The sequence below is a fragment of the Anarhichas minor genome, unplaced genomic scaffold (genome assembly GCF_050575085.1).
Source record: "Anarhichas minor isolate MPS153535 unplaced genomic scaffold, ASM5057508v1 ptg000087l, whole genome shotgun sequence".
In the NCBI taxonomy this organism is placed as follows: Eukaryota; Metazoa; Chordata; class Actinopteri; order Perciformes; family Anarhichadidae; genus Anarhichas; species Anarhichas minor.
The window spans coordinates 3477209-3505104 of record NW_027466533.1 but is presented as its reverse complement, the minus strand read 5'-3'; the positions used below and the strand labels follow the sequence as shown (position 1 = coordinate 3505104).

At 41.2% G+C, this 27896-nt stretch overlaps 1 protein-coding gene across 1 annotated transcript; it reads right to left on the bottom strand.

The window, feature by feature from the left end:
* Positions 1 to 27835, bottom strand: LOC142938546 (collagen alpha-3(VI) chain-like). The gene is made up of 46 exons (XM_076081803.1): positions 27313 to 27835; positions 26457 to 27050; positions 25626 to 26225; positions 24770 to 25363; positions 23939 to 24538; positions 23084 to 23677; positions 22251 to 22844; positions 21390 to 21989; positions 18504 to 19115; positions 17657 to 18280; positions 16860 to 17441; positions 16092 to 16703; positions 15627 to 15961; positions 14829 to 14907; positions 14566 to 14711; positions 14385 to 14477; positions 14219 to 14272; positions 13908 to 13979; positions 13786 to 13812; positions 13648 to 13692; positions 13411 to 13464; positions 13243 to 13305; positions 12700 to 12765; positions 12519 to 12572; positions 12391 to 12426; positions 12232 to 12294; positions 11906 to 11968; positions 11590 to 11652; positions 11203 to 11265; positions 10704 to 10754; positions 10218 to 10253; positions 10056 to 10118; positions 9739 to 9801; positions 9223 to 9255; positions 9067 to 9103; positions 8919 to 8930; positions 8326 to 8819; positions 8093 to 8195; positions 6971 to 7672; positions 6725 to 6827; positions 6572 to 6627; positions 6052 to 6312; positions 5765 to 5851; positions 3146 to 3205; positions 2076 to 2261; positions 1 to 787 (listed from the first exon to the last, which is right to left on the bottom strand). Exons 1-46 carry the CDS (start codon positions 27833 to 27835, stop codon positions 747 to 749), a joined length of 10893 nt encoding a protein of 3630 aa, XP_075937918.1. The 3' UTR covers positions 1 to 746.
* Positions 27836 to 27896: the final 61 nt, after the last annotated feature.

The window sequence follows — 27896 nt, the reverse complement described above, 5'->3', positions numbered from 1 at the left end:
AGGAAGAAAAGAATGAGTTGCTGATGTATATTAGAAAGTCTAAACTGTTTATTTACCCCGGTACCCATGAAACACATTCAGTAAAAACAAATGAAATAAAAAATGTAAAAGCCTGACAAGTACATTCCATTTCTCAACAGCTGGAACTTTAATGTTTGAGTCAGTGGATCCAGAAGTGCACTTAACATTACATTAATGTTTGGTCATTGTCATTATAAAACCATAAACCACCATACAAGACTTGTGTAAACATTGCTGTGGATTCTGTGACTGTAAAATAGTGAAGTAATGATTCCACAGGGATCAAGTGTGTTTTAAAACAATATGAATCAATAAAAGTCAATGTTGCTATGTGAATGTGAAACGTAAAATACCCAATATAAAAGAAAGATGACTGCATTGAATAATGCCAGTCCTGCTTGTACTGATGTGTTGCTTATCTCTGTCCAAGATATTCATATATGTTTCTTACTTAATTACAAAACTGTATGCACTGAACAACTGCCTTGGTAAAACAAACATACTATGTAGCACCAGAAGGTTTAAACTAATCATGCAGCAAATCGTCTTGCCTTCCTTCTTGTTGTAAAAAAGGACTACTTCAAGAATTTGGGGGATAAAGTCCATTTTTTGTGGAATCCAGTGCAGCCACCATTGCTTTGGTATTACATCCTTACAGTATGGCCATTTTGGATGATTCTCCTCAGAATCCCCTAAACAGAGGGGCTAGCCGGCCATGCTTTGTCCTATGTTCTTATTGCAGCGATGCCTCCTTGTTTGAGGGGTGCTGGTGATGAATGGAAAAGAAACACATGGTTAGCCATTTAACAAAGAGACTTCTTTACATGTTAACATTATATCTCTAACACATTTTCACTTTTGAATGACTCAAACTATCTTTTTATTTTTCATTGGACTGAGTTGCTATGGAGACTTAAACTTGGTGTAGTCTTTGATGCATGTTATCTCATTGCTTTTTTAAAAGTCTTTATTTTTAAGTATTCACATCCTTTGCTAATGTAGTACACTGTAAATGATTCTTGTTGTCTTCACAGTAATGTAACTGTATTCTCTAGTTTCTCACTGTAGAAGCTAAAGGTCACTGTACGTTTTTAATGCTGACTGACAACCACAAACCTCCATCTTCAGATGAAAGGCTGCCCTTCATTTCAGAGCAATATTTTGTATTTTTGTAAGTTTTGACATCAGAGTTCAGAAACGTTTCCTTGCGACAGACTGAAGGAGGTTTAATGGATACGGCTAGGGTAGGAACGTAGCTTTGGTTTCATCAAATCACTCGCTAGTGTCTGCTTACCAGGAACCTGCTCGATCATTAATATCTGGTGAGTGGTGAATCTTGATATTTGTTTTCAAACAAAAATTGGACATTACATAACGTTAGCCTAGAAGAACTACCTGTGACTCTGATGTTCTGTAACGTTACCAATAAATAACTGTTAAGGCACAGCTAAAGTAGCTGGCTTATGTTAGCGTAGCATAGCATGTCATAACATGACACAGTTGATTTTAAAACGTTTGATAGTATATTTAGTCTGAAGACCAAAGTTAACTAAATGTTCTCTGTTATTTAATGGAGCCTTGAGTTTAGCTTTGAATGTTTGCATGTAACCTTAATCTTAGCAGGCAGTCTTTTTGATTTGATTTTGACTGGTTTTGCTGTTTTCTTTCGTCCACCAGGTGGCATCAGAATAACCATTATCACCATAGCCTGGCCAAGTAAGGCCCACATAAACTAATGGCATACAAGCCTATTTATACATTACCTGTTATTTACTTGTGTTTTGATCTACAACCTTAATCTGAGAAGTAACTAAAGCTGTCAAATGAATGTAATGAAGTATATAGTAGCAGGAAACAGAAATAATCAAGTCAAGTAAAAGTACCTCAACTTTGAGTAACTGTATTCAGTTATTTCCCAGCAGTGTGAACCCACAAACCGACTAATGGGAGACTCTGTGTCACAACTTAATCTTCCTGATGGAATGTGTAGAACTATTTAATTTGAGAATAACTGATCAGTGATAATGAGAGGTTACTATAATCCAAACATGTACCTGATTTTCCGCAAGCCTTAACACACTGCTGATGCGTGTCAAAGCGGTTCTGGTTCCCACCGCAGCCTCCATACCAGAAGCGCGTGCAGCTCTTGCTGAAGGCATCGAAGTGCCACTTGAGGACAAATTTGGCACAAGTACCTTCCTCTTTGGGAAGCTGGCAAATGTCCACGGCTGTAGAGTCCGCTGTGAGAGAAGTGACAAATAACAATCAATGAAAGGATGAGAACACGAACTAATTGTTCACTGAATTGTTAAAAACTGAATTGTTAAAGCTGGACCCCATATATTTCAATTCCTTAAGGATTTATTCTTTTCCCCGTGAAGGCTTGCCAGAAAAGCTATGTTTTCTTTATGACCTTCAGGTAATATGACCTTCAGGTAACACAGGCTGAGTAATGGCAAATGGTCACGTTATGGGTGAAGTATTCCTTTAAATATAAACAACACTATGTGGTGCAATCAGCGGTAAATATACTATTACCATTATACGAAATAACTTGTAATGAAGAGATGATGGCAGCATTTTGCCAGTGAGCTGTTTGTGTTGTGGAATGGAAATCGATATAATGCTTGTAAATGTTTCTCAAGAAGGAACAAAGCACTTCCATCAAAGCTGACGTTTGTTCTTTCATAATCACGAACAACAGTGTATTTGGTTTGGAATCAACTTTGTATTACTGTCATTATCTTGTGCCAATTAACTCCAACGCTTAAGCAGTACCAAGAACTTGAAACAGCTCTGAATGAGGACTGCTGCCAAAAAAAAAACAGCGAAGAAGGCTTTCCATTTATTTTCTCTAGCGCGCTCCTGTGACAAAAGCATAACCTTCTCAGTTTCAAGGCTTGGCTTTGCGATTGTTCTGTCAGTCATTTATACCCTCTGACGGTCAGTGGAGGAAGTTGGTGGGTTTCCAGTTGCATACAAAGGATTTATTGTTTAGTGAATTGAGCACAGTTTGTGAATCAAAGTCAGTTATGCCTTCAAAACGGGGAAGGAACAGTCATATAATACTCTTGGCCGACAGAAAGCTAGTCATGTTATTCAATGAGTGTAGATGAGATCTCACCAGGAGCCGGGAGGATCTCCACCTGTTCAACCTGCTGCACCTTTGGCTGAGGCTCTGGCACTGGAAACATGAAAGCATAAATGTGGTTTAATTAAGAAACAGACTTTTCACCAGCAGGAAAACTATCAAGAGGATTTTCAACACACTGCAATGTGGATTTAAATGACCAAAGATTACTCAGATGTAATCCTCATCTGTAACGAATTATGCACCGATTTATGCATCGATTATGCATCGGTAGTTTGCTTTTCTTTTCCTACTTTAATTTCCCAGCATACTTATACTTCAGTATGAAGATGCAATCCACATTTTCCCAATACCTGATGTGATAAGTGAAGATTTTTAGGAAAATTAAGGAGTAAAATTCCTTAATCTTACATGCTAAACCTTGCTCCCTTAATCATTTAACGTTGGAAATGTGCAGTCATTTTTGAAACAATGGGTCTTTGATTTAGCGCAAAAGCAAACAAAGCACGTGTCTCAATTTAGCCAACACACATGGATTTGTTTCGCTTGAAAGGCCAACTGTTGCTAGTAGATTTGATCAACTATAGCTAGCCAGCAGAAGCTAATGCCAAAGCTGCAGCTTTGTAAGTTGGTTGAAAACACACAAAGAGTCTTAAATATGCATGTGTTAGCTACAGACATGATAACGTGCTAAAAGACGTGTGAGCATCCGCACCAACTGGTGAGCCATGTGGGAGGCACGGAAACAAAGGAACAGAACTGTTTGTCTACTTACGAGTACAGACAGTTATAGTCGATATAAATAAATTGAAAATTGAAATGCTATTTTTGTCTTACATAATCGTTGGATGGTTAAACAGCTTACTGTAGAAAAACACGCCTTAACAAGCTAGGTAGTGGCTTGCTTTGAGGTTTCCATTGTTAAAACAGTATGCTTCACTTTTACAAGAGAAAAGGTTTCGAGAATGCGGAAGAACTGATGAGTTTGGCAAATTTGACAGTTTATTCTTTCCTCCTTTGTTTTTCTTTTTTCTTTTAGCGAACAGTCTTTGTAGGTTTTGAATCTGGACTTGAATTTCATACTATGCTGCGTTATATCACGCCATCACACCAGGCGGCGGCACATTCCCCTCAGAGGGCCTGGCACTGATGACAACTTACCTGACCTCGTGCAGTTTTTCAAGCAGAGGGCCTCAGTGTCGAACCTATTGTCATTGCCTCCACAACCTCCATACCAGAACCGGGTACAGATCTCGTTCTTTCTGTCAAAGAACCACTTAGCCTGATAGTCTTTGCACGGCATTCCAGGGTCATAGTCAAGTGAGCATGGGTCTGCAAATTCATTGACTAGAACATGCAAAAAGAAAAAGAACAACAGCAGTGATGGACGACAGACAGAGAGAGAGAAGATAAGTTTGTGTTAAGATTAAATGAACAACTATATGAAGCATACAGCTGCTACTGAAACAGGTCTAATGGAGTCAAACGAGTCTTAGAGCTGAAATAGTTCATTCTCATAATGCAAAGAGAACAGCATTCAAAATGGCACAACATCCTTCAGAGGGATTAGGCTACTGGCGTTATTAGGAGTTTGGACGTTCAGAAATGAGGCAGTCAGTAGAAAGAAAGAGGTTGGAGTGTAGGTTTTCATTGGTGAATTAGAAAGTTAGTTATAACTACAGCTACTGTTATGTTAGTTCATTTCAGTTATAAGATCTACATGGCTGTGTTGTCCATGCATGTGACCAATCCCAGAAATCGACCCAGAAATATGTCATCACAGCTATTTATGATAAAAACAATCCACCAGCTGAATTGTCTGTTAATTTCTTTCTGGGACAGTATTGTGTGAACTGCAGGGTGCAAATGAAAGCAGCTCACACTGGGTTATCAAAGTGGAGCACTCCCTGACAACTTTTAAAAAATGAAGACAGCATTGCCGCCCTTATAATCACAAATTAATGATACTCGGGAAGGTGATGAAGCTGGCCTCCTCAAAGACCCTCCTGGATTTTCGGCCTGTATATGTTCTCATATCCCAGTTATGCCTCAAGTGTACTGTCTTCTAAGAAACAGCAGCTGTAAGGCTTCACTCCTAAAATATACACACACTCTGTAAATCTTCTTCATTGCTTCTATTTTCCCCACTAACAAGAGGCATTTTTCTCCAAAGTGACGCGGAGAGTGCAACCTCGACCCTTTTGTTCGTCCCAACACTTTAAGAGAAAGATTAAATCAAACCAAGACCCTGTGAATTTGAGCAGTAGATTTGGCACGTTTTCTTGAATGACTCACACGATATCTTGGCATGTAGGCCTACCAGGGAGTTGATTAAAAGGCCCCTTGTGGAGTGTTTGAGTTGAAATATTGCTGCATTACAGCATCTCACTTTTTTGCATTTATGTTCTTTCAGTTAAAACATCAGGGATTATTTATATGACTGACACTCTGCCTAGGAAACATTGCCAAATACAAACATACCTGCATCAGGCACATATAGAGTAAATATTGAATGGATTTGTGCTGAAAGTTCAAAGACTGCTAAATAACAAGTTATGCAGGTTAAAAATTACAGAATAAAGGTCAGAGCAGAAGAAAAAAAAACATTATGTACACTCCAACACGCACGCATATGTATGTGCGATCACTCACCAGTTTGTGGTTTGTCCAGCGGTTTGGTATTTACAGTCCTGGGGCTGTGGTTGGCTGGCTTATGCTCTGGCTTGTGATCTGCTGCTTCTGTGAAACCATCAGTGAAACCATCAGTCATGGAACAGTTTTAGCTTCACTTAGCTTTCGTTTATTTATTTGCATCTAACCCCCCCCCCCCCCAAAACAAACAAACTAAATAGAACGCAGTAAAGGAGTAAAAAAAGGATCACGGTGTTTTCAAAGAAGAGAGAAAATACACACTTTTGTAGATGCGTTTATGGACTTACTGGTAGTCATGATGCCTTTGCGGGTGGAGACAGTTTGACCCTCTGCAGTGTGGGCGGTGACCACAGCATGGTATGTTTGGGCACTCTCTAAGTTGTCCACGGAAAGCTCTGTGCTCGACACGTTGGTCTTCAGCACCAGAGCGTGGTCATGCAACCGCGTCACCACAACCTCAAAGTAGACGAAGAGCTTGAGGTCTGGGCTGGTCCAACGCAATTGCAAGCTGCTGGATGTGACGTTAGAGACATGCAGCTCATCTGCATCTGGGGAGGGGGGGTAAAGCAGTGTCAAGGCAGGACGATGCACAGTAAATTCACTTGTTGACACTTTGCAGAAAACAACAGTTGGATAGTAGCTGTTGTGGATAAATATCAGTGTGACTACGATAATGTAATTTTTCGTGTCAAGTCCTGATTTTAGAGGTGATTTTTCAACACGGTTAGCATTTAGCTATGCATGACTCACAGTGAAGAAAAACAGTAACAACCCGTCCACATCCTACTTTAGTACATCCGCACTTACCTTTGTGCTTTCTTTGATGAACTGCTTGGTGGTTTTCATGATGTTTCTGATGTTTCCTATAAATGTACCAATAAATAGCAAATTAAACCATCAATGTTTCCAACAAATTTACAGAAACCAGTGACTTGGCTTAAAATATTAATAATAACTTACTCCTGTCGTTGTGATGATGTAAAGGGGTTTTTAAGTGGTTGGTCACTCTGGAACCACTTGCAGTTTTTGGAGACTTCAGGAGACATGTAGAAAGCATTTTCAACTGAAAAGAAAAATAACATAGAACACAGGATGTCAGGTTTAGCTAATGCAATAACTGGCATCAAGCCTAAACTAGTAAGTATAAAAGTGTTTGCAAAAAGGCAATCCAACCGATTGATTGAAAGGTATCCAGCTTGGACTTACTGCTGATATACTTTGGCAAAAGCTGGCCGAAGGTCTGAATGTGTTTGTCGTAAAATTGTGAGACGCTGTCCAGCCGCTTGAAGAAGACATCTGACGGCTCACTGGCCATGCGTGACAAGACACGGGCGTCTCCAGCACTCAATTTCTGACCCACACCCACGATGACCAGGAAGTAGCCTCTGCACTTGATCTCAGTGGCAATATGCACCAGCTGCTCCTCTTCTTTTTCCACACTCCCTGTCACAAAGAGCATCAGCACTTTCCTGTCACGGTGGAGAGGCGCCTTCTCAAACACCTGCTCCACTGTCGATTCGATAGCCGCTGCCAGTGCCCGGCCACCCTCTAACTGCGGTGTCTTCTCCAGCAGAAATTTGACAAAGTCCTGAGCTGAGTGGTGCTCGGTCAAACCAATATCCACATGGATGGGGGAGCCAGTTTTGTTGTGGATGAACCCGTAAGGTGCTTGCTGGATCACGGACACCCTGGCGTGGTTAACGGATGATGTGGGATTTGACGACACTTGGAGCTGCTCCACTATGTGCGCGATGTAACGCTTAATCTCGGTAAAGACTGTTGGGTAGGTAGACTCAGAGCTGTCGATGACGAAAGCCATGTCGATGTCCACGTCTGTGGTGGAAGACCTCCGATCTCGACTGGCCAATGGGGGAACATAGTCACACATTTGGTCCGGAGAGCAGATGTCTGAAAAAGGAAAACACATAATGCATCCTTACTGTCATTGCTACAAGAAGGTAATGCATTTCTAACTATTAAAAAATATATTGGGATTCTGTTTAAGCGAGTGTAGTACCCTGGGATGTCCCACAAGGTTAAAATATACTATGATTGGAGATAACCTTTCAGCATTGTATCTGTGTTTACTGTGTTTTTAATATTTACATGGGATAAAATAACGAATAATGCAAAAAAAGGAAATAAAACAACTATTGCTTGTGTGAAACAACACAACTGGTTTAAAATCTGATCAAGACTATCTTTAAAAAAGGGTGTTTTTCAGTGAAAATGTGAAAGAAATTGTACATTATAAGAATGATAATATTAATAAAAACAATAAGACATAACTGTGGTGATATTATTAGTGCATAAACATAGAACTCTTACCTAGGCAGACATGGCAGTTCATCACCTTCTGAATGACTGAGTTGTACTGTGCACTTCCAGCGTTGGGAAGGACAATCACTTGGGCCAGTGCTGTGTTGTTGACCTGGTACATGAAAAATATTTAAATACAATACACACTGTCATTTTCTTCTCTGGAAACAGACACTGTGCATATGCCTTACAAACAGATGTACTTCAAAGTTCCCCTATGAGTTATAGGTTTGTGGGTTTACCTGCAGTGCTCTGCTGAGAGCTCTGTCCTCGCGAGGAACCAGGAACAGAGTGGCGATTCCAGCGTCATGGAGGCGAAGAGCTGCATTGGTAACTGCTCGTGCCTGACCGACTGTTCCGCCGACAAGGAAGATGGCCACCTTCCTCATCAGAAAGCCGCTGCGCACTCTCTTAAAGGTGTTCTGGGCCACAAAGCTCATGGCCGTCTCCAAGCTGCGCTGCTTGCGGGTTTGCAGGGTCTGCAGGCCCTCGATGCGCTGCAGCAGGGCACGTTTCTTCATTGCATCAGCGAACCGGACTTCAGTGGTCACTTCGTTGTTGTACAGGGTTAAAGCAACACGGGCTCCTCTTGGACAGTTACTCTCGGAGATGGTGATGTCTCGGACTAGGCGCAGCACTGTGTCACGCATATTGTTGAAGGCCGGGCGACCGACACCTTCAGAGGCATCCAGGGCAAAGGCCAGCTCAGTGGGGTAGAGCGGGCATTCCTGCTGACCTAATGGTGTACACATAGAGCATTTTGTTCTCTGTAGAGTAGTGCATACAGTACAAAATCATCTGTTATTATCTGAATAATACGATTTTTTGCACTTACCATAACAGCAAGCTGGTAGAAAGAAAGGAGAAAAACACGGTGAGACATTATTGTGTTACTGTACACAACACATGAATATCATTGCTTATTTTTGTTGTCGCAGAACAGCATTATTGGTACTTGTTGTCATACTTATTATTATACTTACGACAGTTTTCTCTGATCTTCTTAACGAGGTCACATTGCTGAGGACAAGCAGACATTTGGAGAAAAATGTTGAAAGATTTTGATCACAGGCACCAGCGATGACTTTTGCTCTGATCATTCAATACAATTTAAAACAATTTGATATACAAGCACATACCACAACTCCTGGTCCTCTCGGTCCTTTCTGACCCTATGGGGACAAAATCAGTTGTGTTGTAACAGCTGGACTTCACGAGAATAAAAATCTATTTCTTTTTTATACTTGTTTACACAACACCATTATTTCAGAGAAATAACACTAAGAACTTAACAAAATTACATTGTGTAGTATAAACAGTGTGTTATAAGTCTCTTTTTTGGGGTATTTTGTACTTTTATTTGACAGTGTGGAGAGAGACAGGAAATGTGGGGTGGGAGAGTAGAGGAATGACATCCAGCTATTGATCTGGCCAGCCGGGAATCGACCAGGGTTCTTGCTGCTCAGGGCAGCCTAACCATCAGGCCACCCACATCATGAGTTTGAGTGATGAGACTCCATGAGAAAACTCAATCTAAAGCAGACCACTATAGATAGTGTATATTGTAAATCAAAACTACAAATATTCTGCATCGGTGGCGTGTCATCTGAGTTTACTCAGCTTATAAGCGAAGGGTAGAATTTTATGTTGCTTACATATGGCCCAGGATATCCAAACTCTCCATTCTGTCCGGGTGTGCCAATATTCCCTGAGACACCCTGTAAAGAAAAAAGAGAAAAATAATTCACTTTAGTTCAAAAAGGAGCTTGACTTCAAAATATTTATGCTTGTAGACCGCATACTAAAAATCTGAAACAAAACTTCCAAACCAGTCCTCTACCGTATCACACAAAACATATGTGTCCAGTGAGGCTTAGTGTTGGAGGATTTTGCCAAGTGATACCCTAAAGGTGTGTTACATTTACATTATATGCTCATTTTGGCCAAATCTAAGGAGGGTCTGAAAACGTACCCTCTGTCCAGGATTCCCTCTGCGTCCAGGTCCGCCCTTGGTGCCGGAGTCGCCACCTGCTCCCTGAAATGATGGAAGGACAGAGAATGCAAATAACCGGAATGTACTATAATTTCAGACTTCTGATGAAAGTTCACTTCCGGTATCAAAATGTTCTATTACCTTTGGTCCTTGGAATCCTGGGAAGCCCTCATCACCCTGAAGAGGAAAATGCATTAACACTATTATAATACATGGCATTCATTAAACAGTATTATTTGTGTCATTATTGTCCCATTGAATAAGTGTATAACTGCATTTATCTTGACATTTGTAATAGTGGTTCACTGAGAATGGCATCTTTACATGGGCCAGAGCCATGGAATTATTTTGTGCTGTTCAGCCCCACAAAAGGAATGTACTGTAGGCGTGTATAGGTAAAGACTTTATACGTCTTAATCGACAATAGGAGTTGGTCTAACAGCTATACAACTCCCTCTTATCATCATTCTTTTTACTTCTGTTTGTGATTTTAACATTCTCTTAATTCAATTTCTAAAATATCCCTGGATATTTGAGGCTAAATCAGATTTTAAGGTTTACTTAAATCAAACTGAAGACACATCTTCTGATTACCATGCGCGCTACTAGAGGTCAGAATTCACTTGCCTTTCTTCCTGGAGGCCCTTCGATGCCAAACCCATCTCTACCATCTTCACCCTAGAGAGCGAACAAGAACAAAAACATGCAAAAACAATTGGTTCTCTTTGTAAAGTGCACTGAAATCAACTGCATACATGCTTGGTAGTTAAAAGGACCCCCCCTCCTCTCCCCTTTATCCTAACAGAGCAGCATTGTTACGTGATACTATGTAATGTTATGGTACATTCAAGACAAGGAATAAAATCCTTCTCAGCAAAAACCCAAATTCCTTAATTAAAAACACAGTGCATACACTTTCAGATATAAAGGTCACAGCGGCTTTAAATCACACATTTGATGATTATCTAACCATCTACTGTATTTAAAATATAGACCATTGGTTCCATAAGCAACACTACCAACCATGTGAGTCTGATATCTTTTGAGGATGGAAATTTCTTATTTTGCTCCTTTTCACCAGTTTTACTTTATGGTACATGCAAAGTATATGTGGTTTCATTCTTACAGACTCTCCACGGGGACCAAGAGGTCCAATAACACCCTTGGGTCCTGGCTCTCCTGGTTCACCCTGCAAAGGCAAAGAGATAACCAGATACAGAGAATGAGACAGAGACTGAAAGATAAATAAAAAGAGAATGTCAAGTCATCAAATTAAGAGTGAGATATTTCTTTAGGGCACTTTCTATTGATTTAATTAAGCAACTATGCTTTTCATGCAGTAGATCCAAAGCACAGCCTTCATGTTTTCTTATCCTCATTTGTTTGCTCAAATAGACTACACATGTGTGTCCAGTATTGTGAGAGAGCTAGGCTTAGGCCAGTGTGTTTATTAATATAACAAGTCTGTTATGGAAGAACATAAGCCACGCCAGATCATTTTCCCACTCAATACCTTGCGACCAAGAGCTCCTCTTCTACCCTTATCTCCACCGAGACCTGGACTACCTCCGGGACCCTAGGAAACAAAACATTAGGATGTTAGTCACATGATTTTCAGTCAGTTCAGAGAGTGTCCCATTGCAGTTGCGAAGTGTGGTAGACACAAGTTATTGCTTATTTGTGAAATTATATTTTAATATGTCTGCTCTGCGTGCTCTATTAGGCATTTTACCATTTAAAACTGATGCTGGTTGTAAATGTGAGCCATAAATATATGTGACTTGACATAGCAAAATATTTTCTTTAATAAAATAAACAGGTACACTCACTCTGGGTCCAGGGTTTCCATCTTCTCCTCTGGGTCCTGGTGCACCGTTTGGTCCCTGTGGACCCTTAAAAACGACAAACCAAACATCGATGATGCACCAGTTTCTTGCATATCAGAGTTGGACTTCCAACCCTCAAGTAAAGAATGAACACACATCTCTAGATATAAACATCAGTCAAAGTCCAGTCAAAACTATTTGTTATATTGCTGATGCTGCCATGAAAAGTATTAATGGTAATGACAACAACCACTATAAAACATGCTTTGGCAAGTGCATTTGTAGATTGAATCATCTGCCAATTGCCGTGAAAAGAATGACAAACTTACTCTTGATCCTCCTATACCAGCTTCTCCCTGAACACCATCAGCTCCTGGCTTTCCGGGATCACCCTTAAATGTCATGAGCGCAGCAAAATGTTATTACCATTACAAGAGTTACTGCAATACGAATTAAACAATGTATGTTATCACCAAAAAGGGACTTACAGCCTTTCCAGGCGGGCCTCTTCTGCCACCAGCTCCCTAATGAAGTGGGAGCAGAAATCTTGATTAACAAAAAACAGTGGCAAGTCAGTATTTAGCAAAGACAATGAAGATGTGGTAAGATTGTTTACCCCTCTTCCGAGTTCACCGGGGCCTCCCTTCTGTCCATCCTCACCAGACTCTCCCTGTCATGTCAGAGCAGATATCACAATAAAACAAACGCATACAAACACAACCAACCATGTCATGTTGAAAAATGCATTGGCAGGATTGTTTTTCTATAACAATACAATGTGTGAAGAGGGACATTACCGCTGGACCAGCATCACCGGGGTCTCCTTTAGGTCCTTCGCGGTCGTTATCTTTTCCACTTGTACCCTATTAGACAGATATTCCTTTTTCAATTTTCAACTACATTCAAACACTCTAAAACACAGACCAAGAACGTGTTCCTATGTCTACAAACTACCTGGGACAACAACGGCATGCTGAGGGAGGGATGCACATACTAAATTATCAGACACCACAATCTGTTACTGGTGGCCACTGTTGGGAGCCCAGCTCAACGGCATAAAGATAGTGGCCAATAAGGAATGGATGAATATAACTTCATGACTCAATCCAAGCTGGTCTGGAAATTCTTAACAGGTTATTAGTCATTTTGACTCTATGTTCATGTACTGTGTGTGCATGCAAACACATTTACAAACAATCGAGTAATGCACATAATATTCCTCAATAATCTGCCCAAATCAGTTCAATAATAATGTTTTTATTGTTTAACACAATATGTTGTTTGATTGATTCAGACATAACAATGTAAATGGCACTATACCCAGTTTCCATAATACTCACAGGGTCTCCTCTGATTCCCATTTCTCCTCTGACTCCTCCTTGTCCTTTGGTACCTTTGGGACCCTAAAAGCAGTAAATATGCTTAGCGAGCATTTATCAGCACTAACCATTTGAGATTTTTAAAGAACAAAAGCTTTTCTAAAGCTAAAATTGCATCGAGTCACTCACTCTCCAGCCAGGGTTTCCGCTCTCTCCCGAGGGTCCAGCCACTCCACTTTTACCCTGAAAACATACAGCAGATGCCAATTAAACCCCTTATGTTCCACCAGTTCACACTCACATGTGTTTGCCACATGAACTCATTGGTGCCACACAGCTTAAGACGAGAAGCAACCATATATGATTCTGTTTGATTTATTACATATTAAAGAAATGGACTTAAAATCTAATACAACAGACACTTACGTCTTCTCCATTGATTCCATCAAGCCCAATTTCTCCAAAGTCTCCCTGCAACACAGGGATTAGCCATAGGTTAATCAGTAGTCTTTTTTATTTGATCAACTAATGGAGACTTTGAAGAAAGTAAGAAAAAATACTCACCTTTTCTCCTGAGTACCCACGAGAACCCTGAACAAAAGAAAAAGATAGTGTCACACCACTGTATTAAATAAATCAAAAAAATAAAATGAGTTGAACGTTACAGTTCATATCAAAGCCTTTACCTTTACACCTCTTTGTCCAGGACATCCCTGGAAGCCCTGAGTTCCATTCACACCAGGAGGACCTCTCTCTCCCTGTCATTACAGGACAATAAAAAAGACAATGAAATACTGTGACAAAATATAGGAGGGATGCAATATGAAGGAACATAAAGTGATGGGGAAAAAACCCCATTGAAAGTACATCTTGAAACCAGAAAATATGATTAAACAGCAGTTATAGATCATGACAGTTTACAGCAGGTGTCTGAAAGTTTCTCATGGAAAAAATGTCAGACTGTTACTACATATGTAAGAAAGATCTTCAAACTTACAGGTCCACCCTCATCTCCAGGATGTCCTTGGCTTCCTGGAGATCCTGGAGCACCCTGAAAGACAAAACAATAAAGTATTAGCCTCTGATAAACAATTATTGTCCGGCGTAATTAAAGGCAAGATCTCAAAAAATATATATTTTCTATTCTTTTTGACATTGACTACCTTAGTCGCTGAGAGTCCAACTGCTCCTCGGTCTCCTCTGGTGCCACTGCATTTGCATGGCACTGCACAGCACTCCCTCTCTGCAATATTGTCCTGCGCAGCAAAATAAAACAAATATTGAGTGATTCAAGAGGAAAACAAAAGCTCATGAAAGTCTTTCGTCTAACTGATTAGTACTCACCAGTTCTTCCATTAGCTCATAGTCCAAGTCCATGATATTGAGTCGTAAAGGTCTGGTGTACCTGAATCCCCGACCAAATTCCAGCAGCAAAGCTTCCTCAAAGTTGGGCACCCGCTCCAGCCCAACCAGGATGAAACTGTTCACTCCTGTTTTACAGATATTCAGGAAAATGAATTACTTCTGAATATAATATTGTTATAATTTCCCAGAGGTTTAAGGATAAATAGCCATGAAGGGCCATTTGTACGATATCATCTTTTTACCTGACAAATGAAGCTCGTCAACTCGCTTTTTCAATTCATCGAATGGGCCGTCAATACCATCAGTAAGATGAACGATAACCTTAAGGGGAAAAACACATTTCAGTTCCTGTTTTTCTGGTCATGATCCTGATCCAAGTACTTTAATATTAGGTATGTGCGGATACAGATTCAAACCTACACTTTTATGCATCTAAATGTCGATTAAATATTCATCTGACAATTAGAAATAACAGCTGTGGATTTCTAAAGTTGGATCAATGTATTTTTCATGAGGAAATTTATCTAAATACTAAAGGTTCTAGTTCAAAACTATTAAATTGATTATCTTAAATTGATATGATATGAATGAAGAGTAACTCGGGGAATACGAACTGACTTGACACAATCCGCTAAAGAGGAGAAATATTACTCTGTTGTTGGAACCAAAGAAACACTCAGTCTGCTCTGATTGTACAGTGTGAAAGAAGAACCTCCACTCTGTAACAACAAACTATCTTTGACAAGTACAGAGACAGCCTTACAGAGAATAATTTCAGCAGAGAATGGGCAAGTTTCACTTTGGCCAGCCATCATGTTACTCACAGAATTAATGTTAATTAACAGCTGATATGACCAGCCATCGACAATAGCAACAGCCAGTGCTGGCTAAAAATGAATACTGCTACTTGGATGTTTTGTACACTGCCCTTTGCTAATGAGAAAGAGATAGTTAAGGTTGGATATTAGAAATATTATGTTTTTTTTGCAATGTCATTTTGGCTTGGGACATTTCTAAATTAAACGGATTATGTAACCAACCTTGACAACGTCGTCCTGTCTGGTTTTGAACCTATTGGTGTAAGCTGAGATGGTCTTGCCATTGAGGACAAAGGGGCCACGACTCTGTAGGGCTTTGAACTCCTCAAAGAGCGCATCAGCCTTGTCTGTGAAGTCCAGCTGGACGGGCTCAGAGGCTGAGTCTAGGGCCAGCATGCCCATTTGCACAGAGGGAATCTGCCCAGATGAGCAACTGATAGCTGCCATTTTGGAAATTCTTTTCAGAATGGCATCAACCTTCATCCGGAGGTTGGTCTGAGCACTGAAGATGTCCTGGGCAGAAACATCAAAGCCCACCAACACCTCTATGCTGCAGGCTGTAAAACAAATCATGGCATTTTTGTGTAAACCACAGAAAACATAGGGAAACTGAAATGTAATTACAAGTTGCAAATTAAATGTGTACAAGGTCCATTTGCAAGTAAACAGTAATACCATGTCTCTTACTTTTAGAAGGTTCCTGCACACCAACACACAGACTCCCTTTCACTTCATCATCCAAAGTCTCCAGGATTTGCTCATTGAGCTCTGAGAGTTCCAGAAAGGTGCGTGCTCTAGCCACAGTGGAAGACTCACTTGCTAAGTCTTCTAACTCATTCTCAATGTCGCCCACTCCTACAGCAAATACTCTCACACCTTTTTTCTTCAGACCAAGGGCTGCTGATTTGCCATCATCAGCTGAGCGTCCTCCAGTGAGAACCATTAGGATCTGAGGAGTGCCCTCATCCGTCCTGCTGCCTTTTTCTTTGGTAAAGTGAACATCTTGAACGTGGCGAATGGCTGCACCAGTGTTGATTCTACGTCCACCTTTGTACTCTGCTCGGCCAATGGCACTTAAAATGTCCTGCCTGTTCTGGTATGTGTTGAGATAGAAGACATCAGTCACATCTGTGGCATAATGTGCCAGGCCGATCCGCAGGTTGTCTCTCTCGTTGAAGAACAGATCAATTAGGTTGTTAATAAACACCATCACTTCATTGAAGTGTTCCCTGCCTAAGTTAATGGAGCCATCTACCAAAAACACAATATCAGCTTTTTTGGGTGGAGGCAGGCCGGATGCTATGAGAAGGAAGATAAGATATTGATGAGGACAGGGTGAAAACAAAAGAAGAACTTGAGAAAAATGTATTCAATAGATTTTAGCATTATTAGACCATATTTAGGTAAACTGTGTTATCTAAATATCTGTTATATGTATAAACGTTTTTTACAAACCTGTGGGTGGTTCCTCTGTAATGGTCCCACTCAACCTGTCAATAACCCCCGGCTTGATTGCTGGCAAGCCAGGGAAGTCAGCAACCTGGAAGACATCAGCTGAGGTGGTGGCTATTTGGGTTAGCTGCCTTGTGTCGGCATTACCAGCTCCAACACCAATGCAGTTGACTCGGGCGCCCTTAAGCAGAGGTCCATAGATGGAAACATCTTGGGGGGAATGTCCACCTGTGAGAACCACAAGATGCTGGGAGGCCTCTTGACGAACCCCTGCAGCAGGTTTTAACTCCCTCTGTATAACATACTCAATGGCATCAGCCAGATCTGAAGACCGGCCACCAATCTGACGAAGTCTTTTGATAGCAGAGACAACAGCTGGCTTGTTGTTGTGAGTGTTGAGTGAGAACTCTGTTTTAACTCTATCTGCATACTGGACAATCCCAACGCGCACTTGATCAGGCTGCATGTCGAGTTGTTGGACAATGTTGAGGATGAAGTCACGGATATGCACAATGCCTTCAGAACCTGTAGTGTCTGAGCCATCAATAAGGAAAATGATGTCCTTTCTCCCAAGATTTAAATTGTCTGCAAAATAAGCACAAAAAAGAGAAAGGGAGGTATAGTTTATTTTGAAATTTATTAGAAAAGGAATTATGCATTTAAAAAAAAAACTCTACCACTATAACTCTTTTTTAATTATATGAGCAATGTAAAACAAATAATGCATATTTCAGTTACTGTTTTGAACATTTACATGTTGAAGTTAACTTTAACTGAATACATACAAAAGTATTTCTTACCTAAGTCCACTGACGGACGAACATAATTCCTAATGATGTCATCGGTGGATATTGTTTGGACTGAATTAATGAGCTGCGACTCCACTCTTGGAAGCTGCTGGAAACTGTCAACTGTATATACCAGTTCAGGCTTCAGGGAAATCTGTCTCAGTTCATCAGGGTCGGCATTCCTTGAACCAATGGCAAGAGGTGCAACCTGGTTTCTCTTAAGTTGTTCAGCTGCAGCGGATACATCATCTGTAGACTTGCCACCTGTAACTAGAATGAGGAACTGGGGCACACCATCCTCAATGCGGCTTCCCGCTGACCTCTGGTAGATGTTTCTATAGACCCACTCAAGAGCACGACCTGTGTTTAGACGGTCCCCACCTTTGCTTCGAAGTTTCGTCACAGCCTGGCGTACCTCATCTTTGGTGGAGAATTCATTCAGAAGAAATTCTAGCTTCGGTGCATCACTGTACTGTACCACTGAAATTCGGACCTTATCCAATCCTACATCCAGCTTCTCCACAACTCTTCTTATCATTTCACGGATGGAAAGGAACTCACTACGCACCGCTGTGGTGCCATCTATCAGAAATACAACGTCCCTCTTTTCTCCTCCTGTGGGTGCTGCTGTGATTACTGCTCAAAAAGAATGCAAGCACAGCAATAATTTATGATTATTAACTTCAGAGTTTCTATTATATATAGAGAACATGCAGTATGACTGAAAGAGTCAAATATTGTTTCAGAGTAAGTCACAACAAGACCAACATATACTGTAGTAAGGTATGTAGGGTGGGGTGTGTGAAAATGAATTTAAACTGAAAATCTGAATTTAAACAATTTAATTGAGTAAAATTACCATCAATGGTTGGGAATACTGGACGCATCCTGGTGATGTCATCATCTGACAGCTCGGTGAGAGTGGTGATTAAGTTTTCTTGGACTGTGTACAGGCCAGGAAGGTCATCGATAGTGAAGGCAAAGTTAGGCACGTATGATACCACCTGAAGCTCTCTAGGGTTAACATCCCTGGTCCCGATGCTGAAGGGAAGAACTCTAGATTGTTTGAGGGAAGATGCTGCACTACTGATGTCATCTGTTGAAGATCCACTGGAGACGACAATTACAAACTGCGGTACACCCTCTTGCTTCCTGCTACCGCGTGTCGCTGTCAGAACATCCTGACTGACGAACTGCAAGGCCTGACCCAGGTTACGTTGTCTTCCTCCTCGCTGCCTCATTCCCCTGACGGCTTGCAAAACACCTTCTTTAGTTGTATGTGTGTTCAGAAACATGTCAGCTTGAGCAAAGTCACCATACTGGACGACACCAATCTGTATCTTATTCTCGCCCACATTGAGACTCTCTACAACCCTGCGGATAAACTCCTGGATGATAGGAAATTCCCGTCCAACACCATCAGATCCATCAACAAGGAAAACAACATCCTTCCGGGGGCCTTGCATCGCAGCTGAAAGACAGAAAAGGTAATATTGTTATAACCTAATTGAGAAATGATCAAAATATGGAAGAAAAGGTCGATAGAATATTACAGCAGCAATTATACACCCATGTTTGATAGCCTCTTAACAGATTGTTGGACTCCTTCTTGACTTGATAACATAGTGAAAAGTTTAGCCCATAATTTGTTCCCAAACAATTTGTGGTAATCTGATGCATATTCAGGAGGCCATTTATATTTTCTCCAAACTTTTTCTCTTTCTCTTTCTCTTCCTCATTAAATGGGGACCTTGTAGACTGTGGGAAAGAATGTCTTCTTACGGCATGAAATTTGGATAAAAATGAATGAAAGTTAAATTAGTTGAAAATAGCAATGAGTCATAGAGAATGTAATGGATGGCAGAAGAAGCTTGTCACATCCAGCCTACATCTCACAACTTCAATTTTCGTCACTGTATACTGTAAATCATCCACACAGAGAAGTCTGAGCCAGCCAGCAGGTAGCCAGATCAATTTTCTCACACTAACAAATCCTAAAACTTGTGAACCCACTCAAAATGTAAGTGCTGTAGTTATAAACTGAAGGACTCAGCAAGTACAATATGCTGCTGCTGTGATCTTAGCAGGAACTGATGATAACATCAATACAAAACTTACATTTTACCTACTTTGCAATAGCTGCTTGTGTGCATTAAGAATAATCTTATGTTAATGCAAGATCTATTATATCAGGTATTCCATCTTCTGTATCTATGAGCTAGAGCTAATTCTTTGTAAACAACAACCATATCCATAGTCTAAACTGGCTCCAAAAGTATATGGAGGTCCCAGATCTTAAATGCTTTACTTTATTTTTATTGTATTGTATCCGCATTATACTTGCTATTTTCCGCTGTTGTATATTTTTCATTTACCATGACAAGGGAAAATTTCTGCTGAATGAAAACTTTCTAAACCATGACAAAAAAAACACAATATTTTTCTCGTATACATTAACACTTGTAAACATTATAATGTTCCTTTAATTTGAATAGGGGAAGAACTTTGTGTTGTTACTTTTCTGGACTTCAGTCCCTATTATCAGTGCAAGGAAACATGTTTATCTTGTCTATATCCCATTGTGCAGTGCATCAATTAAAAACAAAATTAGCAAATAGAAATGAAAATAATTTTGGAAGGTCATTTCAAAGATCTGCTTAAATGTGGAAGTACAGGCTTCTTGATGATTTGACGAGAAATTGAAATAATATTAAAATTGTTCTTTTCTCGACAGAAAATAATTTTACTAAGAGATTGACACAAATGGTGGATGTGAGTACCAATATAAAAAATCTAAAAGGGAGAATAGGAATATGATTAAAAAGAACATTATGAATATAAATAAGATAAGAAGAAAAGAAGAGAAAGGAAAGAATGCCACCAAAGATATCCTAGTGTGAGTTTGTGAAAATACTCATTGTTTTCTTTGTTTGAGACTCAGACTCAAGAACGTCTTTAGATCAAGTATAGATTAATGGATGAAGAGCACAGACTTTTTGAATGTAAACTTTACTTGACCAAAAGGAAGTCCTTTTTTCTAAGCCAAACACAATTGGGGCGAGTTCTCTCTTTAAAAAGACAGATTATAATACATTAAAAACAAATCATTACAATATACTAAAACATCAGCAGCAGTATGTGCAAAAGGACTGGGTGAAGTGTAAAGTACACAAATAATAATGAAACTACAAATGATACTGTAATTGTTGATGCGACACAACATCATAATGCACTTGAAGAACACGACATACGACATAAGTCAGAATAGGTTGGAAGGAATGCCATCAATGCTAGAATACAGTAATATGAATACATCTAACATGAACTATCGTAATACCGAGTGATATTTGACCGGTCTTGTGACGTTTAAGTACGGTTTGCTTGCTCAGTTGTTCGCATGTGATTAAATCAAGATAAGACGATTGAAGTCTACGGCAAAGTTGAAAAGCACTTAACTAAAATTCAAGTCAAGTCACTTTTAATTATCTAGCCTAATATCACAAATGTGTCACAGGTTCTTTACAATATGAACAGCATATGAAGCCCTCTGTACTCTTAGACCATTGCTTCGGGTATAAGTAAAAACTCCCCAAACAAAACCCCTTTAACGGTGAAAAAAATAAAGACACCTGAGGAAGAGCGAGCAAGGAAGGATCCCTTTCCCAGGACTGAAAAGACGTGGCAAAATGGATGTTAGCAAACTGCTGATGAAAACAGATATTTTAAGACTCAGTCACTTTCTCACCAGTTACTGTTGGAGTCACGGGCGTGGCCCTCAGTAGCGCTGTGCTTATTAGAGAGAGGAGCTGTTCTTGGACATTCTGGAGGTCAGTGAACTCAGACACTGAGAGAGTGTAATTAGGGTCATATGATATTTTCTGCAGCTCTCCACTGTCAGAGCTCCTTGTTCCAATGCCAATCACAAAGATGCCCTGCTGTTTAAGAGCAGAGGCTGGAGTATCTATATCGTCAAAAGACCTTCCACCCTTTAGCAAGATCAACATCTGTGGAACACCTTGCAGGCGCCTACTCCCGGAGGAGTTTGTAAATACATTATCGCTGACGTATTGTAGGGCAGAACCGGTGTTGAGGGGACCGCCTCCTCTGGGTCTCAGCCCTCTTATGGAATCCACAATATCCTCTGTTGTTGTGTATGTTTTCAGATAGAAATGGACCTCTGCATCTCTGCTGTACTGGACTACAGAGACACGGTCTTTGTTTTCTCCCACATTGAGTTTCTCAACCAGTTTCTCTACGAAATCACGCATGGCGGGGAAGCCATTCCTTGTGCTATTAGAACCATCCAGAAGGAATACGATATCTTTTTTGCCAGTTTCAACTAAGTAAAGACAGGAAGACAAAAAATAAAAACATTTGTAAAAAGTAAGCTCCTGGACCAATGTTAAAGTGGTGAGGTATTTTTTTTAAAGCACCTTCACTGCCTACACCAATGTTAAACAGTGTGAAAGACCAGCACTACCTCTATTTTAAACCACACATGAAGCTAAACAGGTTTTCCACTTCATTTATTTCCCTCTCTGTAGGCGAAACAAGTCAGGTAGCTTTTCTGGCCAGCATTAGGAAGTGCTTGTCAACATATCGAGTACAGTTGGGGATTCTGGGGTGATGTCAATAACCACAGCCTCCAAGGAGGACTGGAGTTGCTCTAGGATATGGGGAAGGTCAGTGAACTCAGACACTGAGAGAGCAGAATTGGCATGGTGGGATATCTTCTGCAGTTCTCTGCTATCAGAGCTTCTGGTTCCAATTGTAAAGGTCAAGACACCCAGCTGTTTGAGAGCAGAGGCTGCTGCATCAACACTGTTAGAAGACCGTCCACCACTTAGCAATATTAGGACCTGTGGAACTCCTTCCAGGCGCCTGCTTCCGGCAGAGGGAGTGAAGACAGTATCCCTCACGTACTGGAGAGCTGCTCCAGTGTTGAGGGGTCTTCCACCTATGTGCCTCAAACCTCTGACAATGTCAAGGATCTCACTTTTTGTTGTGTCCCTGTTCAGATAGAACTGGACAGCTGGATCTTTGCTGTACTGAACCACTGAGACACGGTCTGTGTTATCATCCACACTCAGTCGTTCTATTACTCTTTGGACAAAGTCTTGGATAGCTGGGAATCCAGTCCTAGTACCATTAGATCCATCCAACAAGAAAACAACATCCCTTCCTTTTGGCTGTCTCTCCACTAGGGAACATATAATTTGAAACATATATGTATTTATTTCATGCGTCAAAAGTTGTCCGTGAAAAAAGTCTTATGATGAAAGTTCCCCTTAAGGTTTACAAGATTAGCTGTATTAATACTGGCATGACTATTTTGGCAGAAGGAGACTGGCTGAACTTGACTTTCCGTAATATACACTAATACAGTTCATATTGTGTCACACCATGATCTTGGAATGTAAAATTCAGTCACTTTCTCACCAGTTACTGTTGGAGTCAAGGGCGTGGCCCTCAGTAGCACTGTGCTTATTAGAGAGAGGAGCTGTTCTTGGACATTCTGGAGGTCAGTGAACTCAGACACTGAGAGAGTGTAATTAGGGTCATATGATATTTTCTGCAGCTCTCCACTGTCAGAGCTCCTTGTTCCAATGCCAATCACAAAGATGCCCTGCTGTTTAAGAGCAGAGGCTGGAATATCTATATCGTCAAAAGACCTTCCACCCTTTAGCAAGATCAACATCTGTGGAACACCTTGCAGGCGCCTACTCCCGGAGGAGTTTGTAAATACATTATCGCTGACGTATTGTAGGGCGGAACCGGTGTTGAGGGGACCGCCTCCTCTGGGTCTCAGCCCTCTTATGGAATCCACAATATCCTCTGTTGTTGTGTATGTTTTCAGATAGAAATGGACCTCTGCATCTCTGCTGTACTGGACTACAGAGACACGGTCTTTGTTTTCTCCCACATTGAGTTTCTCAACCAGTTTCTCTACGAAATCACGCATGGCGGGGAAGCCATTCCTTGTGCTATTAGAACCATCCAGAAGGAATACAATATCTTTTTTGCCAGTTTCAACTAAGTAAAGACAGGAAGACAAAAAATAAAAACATTTGTAAAAAGTAAGCTCCTGGACCAATCTTAAAGTGGTGAGGTATTTTTTTAAAGCACCTAGCACTGCCTACGCTGAGGTTAAACAGTGGGAAAGACCAGCACTGCCTCTATTTTAAACCACACATACAGCTAAACAGGAATTGCACTTGATTTATTTCCCTCTGTGTAGGCGAAACAAGTCAGGTAGCTTTTCTGGCCAGCATTAGGAAGTGCTTGTCAACATACCGAGTACAGTTGGGGATTCTGGGGTGATGTCAATAACCACAGCCTCCAAGGAGGACTGAAGTTGCTGTTGGATGCGTTGAAGGTCAGTGAAATCAGACACAGAGAGAGCAGAATTGTCATCGTGGGATATCTTCTGCAGTTCTCTGCTATCAGACCCCTTGGTTCCAATTGCAAAGGTCAATACACCCAGCTGTTTGAGAGCAGAGGCTGGTGCATCAACACTGTCAGAAGACCGTCCACCACTTAGCAATATTAGGACCTGTGGAACTCCTTCCAGGCGCCTGCTTCCAGCAGAGGCCGTGAAGACATTATTCCTCAAGTACTGGAGAGCTGCTCCAGTGTTGAGGGGTCTTCCGCCTTTGTGCCTCAAACCTCTGACAATGTCAAGGATCTCGACTTTTGTCGCGTATGTGTTCAAATAGAACTGGACAGCTGGATCTCTGCTGTACTGAACCACTGAGACACGGTCTTTGTTATCATCCACACTGAGTCTCTCTACTACTCTTTGGACAAAGTCTTGCATAGCTGGGAATCCAGTTCTAGTACCATCAGATCCATCCAACAAGAATACAACGTCTCTTCCTGTTGGATGTGTCACCACTGGGAAACATAGAATATAAGACATATTTAGGTTGATGTTTCAAACATTTAGCGTACAAAAGTCAGATGATAAAAGTTAACCCCAAGGTTTTCAAATTTACTCTATAAATCCAAGCTCAACTGTTTTGTCAAAGTTGCACTGGCAGACCTGAACTTGAAGAAATTCACTTTAGTACAGTTCAAGTTGCGTACTACCATCATCTTGAAATGTAAATTCAGTCACGTTCTTACCAGTTACTGTTGGTGTCATGGGTGTGGCCATCACTAGCCCTGTGCTCATTAGAGAGGTGAGCTGTTCTTGAACACTGGGGAGATCAGTGAACTCAGACACGGATAGAGTGTAATTAGGGTCATGTGATATTTTCCGCAGCTCTCCACTGTCAGAGCTCCTTGTTCCAATGACAATGACAATGATGCCCTGCTGTTTGAGAACAGAGGCTGGAGTATCTACATTGTCAAAAGACTTTCCACCATTTAGTAGGATCAATATCTGTGGAACACCTTGCAGGCGCCTACTCCCGGCAGAGTTTGTAAAGACGTTGTCCCTGACGTATTGGAGGGCGGCCCCGGTGTTGAGGGGTCTGCCTCCTCTGTGTCTCAGCCCTCTTACTGAATCCACAATATCTTCTTTTGTGGTGTATGTATTCAAATCGAAATGGACCTCTGCATCTCTGCTGTATTGGACTACAGAGACACGGTCTTTGCTTTCTCCAACATTGAGTTTCTCTACCACTTTCTCAACAAAATCACGCATAGCAGGGAAGCCATTCCTTGTGCCATCAGAACCATCCAGAAGGAAAACAATATCATTCTGGGTAGGTTCAACTGAGAGAAGACAGGAAGACAAAAAATAAAAACTTTTGCAAAAGCTACATTTTGTATACTAATCATAAAGTTAGAAACTATTTTTTGAAAAGCACAAGCCCTGCGTTCTCTAATTTCTTATAGGAAGGAAGTACACCATAACCTCTTTTAACAAAATAACATCGAGCTAAACAGGTATTTCACTGCATTCATATCCCTCAGTGTAGGTGAAACAAGTCAAGTAGCCTTTCAGGACAGTAAGAGGCTGTGCCTGTTTACATACCAAGTACAGTTGGTGATTCTGGTGTGACGTCAATAACCAAAGCCTCCAAGGAGGACTGAAGTTGCTGTTGGATGCGTTGAAGGTCAGTGAAATCAGACACAGAGAGAGCAGAATTGTCATCGTGGGATATCTTCTGCAGTTCTCTGCTATCAGACCCCTTGGTTCCAATTGTAAAGGTCAATACACCCAGCTGTTTGAGAGCAGAGGCTGGTGCATCAACACTGTCAGAAGACCGTCCACCACTTAGCAATATTAGGACCTGTGGAACTCCTTCCAGGCGCCTGCTTCCAGCAGAGGCCGTGAAGACATTATTCCTCAAGTACTGGAGAGCTGCTCCAGTGTTGAGGGGTCTTCCGCCTTTGTGCCTCAAACCTCTGACAATGTCAAGGATCTCGACTTTTGTCGCGTATGTGTTCAAATAGAACTGGACAGCCGGATCTCTGCTGTACTGAACCACTGAGACACGGTCTTTGTTATCATCCACACTGAGTCTCTCTACTACTCTTTGGACAAAGTCTTGCATAGCTGGGAATCCAGTTCTAGTACCATCAGATCCATCCAACAAGAATACAACGTCTCTTCCTGTTGGATGTGTCACCACTGGGAAACATAGAATATAAGACATATTTAGGTTGATGTTTCAAACATTTAGCGTACAAAAGTCAGATGATAAAAGTTAACCCCAAGGTTTTCAAATTTACTCTATAAATCCAAGCTCAACTGTTTTGTCAAAGTTGCACTGGCAGACCTGAACTTGAAGAAATTCACTTTAGTACAGTTCAAGTTGCGTACTACCATCATCTTGAAATGTAAATTCAGTCACGTTCTTACCAGTTACTGTTGGTGTCATGGGTGTGGCCATCACTAGCCCTGTGCTCATTAGAGAGGTGAGCTGTTCTTGAACACTGGGGAGATCAGTGAACTCAGACACGGATAGAGTGTAATTAGGGTCATGTGATATTTTCCGCAGCTCTCCACTGTCAGAGCTCCTTGTTCCAATGACAATGACAATGATGCCCTGCTGTTTGAGAACAGAGGCTGGAGTATCTACATTGTCAAAAGACTTTCCACCATTTAGTAGGATCAATATCTGTGGAACACCTTGCAGGCGCCTACTCCCGGCGGAGTTTGTAAAGACGTTGTCCCTGACGTATTGGAGGGCGGCCCCGGTGTTGAGGGGTCTGCCTCCTCTGTGTCTCAGCCCTCTTACTGAATCCACAATATCTTCTTTTGTGGTGTATGTATTCAAATCGAAATGGACCTCTGCATCTCTGCTGTATTGGACTACAGAGACACGGTCTTTGCTTTCTCCAACATTGAGTTTCTCTACCACTTTCTCAACAAAATCACGCATAGCAGGGAAGCCATTCCTTGTGCCATCAGAACCATCCAGAAGGAAAACAATATCATTCTGGGTAGGTTCAACTGAGAGAAGACAGGAAGACAAAAAATAAAAACTTTTGCAAAAGCTACATTTTGTATACTAATCATAAAGTTAGAAACTATTTTTTGAAAAGCACAAGCCCTGCGTTCTCTAATTTCTTATAGGAAGGAAGCACACCATAACCTCTTTTAACAAAATAACATCGAGCTAAACAGGTATTTCACTGCATTCATATCCCTCAGTGTAGGTGAAACAAGTCAAGTAGCCTTTCAGGACAGTAAGAGGCTGTGCCTGTTTACATACCAAGTACAGTTGGTGATTCTGGTGTGACGTCAATAACCAAAGCCTCCAAGGAGGACTGAAGTTGCTGTTGGATGCGTTGAAGGTCAGTGAAATCAGACACAGAGAGAGCAGAATTGTCATCGTGGGATATCTTCTGCAGTTCTCTGCTATCAGACCCCTTGGTTCCAATTGCAAAGGTCAATACACCCAGCTGTTTGAGAGCAGAGGCTGGTGCATCAACACTGTCAGAAGACCGTCCACCACTTAGCAATATTAGGACCTGTGGAACTCCTTCCAGGCGCCTGCTTCCAGCAGAGGCCGTGAAGACATTATTCCTCAAGTACTGGAGAGCTGCTCCAGTGTTGAGGGGTCTTCCGCCTTTGTGCCTCAAACCTCTGACAATGTCAAGGATCTCGACTTTTGTCGCGTATGTGTTCAAATAGAACTGGACAGCTGGATCTCTGCTGTACTGAACCACTGAGACACGGTCTTTGTTATCATCCACACTGAGTCTCTCTACTACTCTTTGGACAAAGTCTTGCATAGCTGGGAATCCAGTTCTAGTACCATCAGATCCATCCAACAAGAATACAACGTCTCTTCCT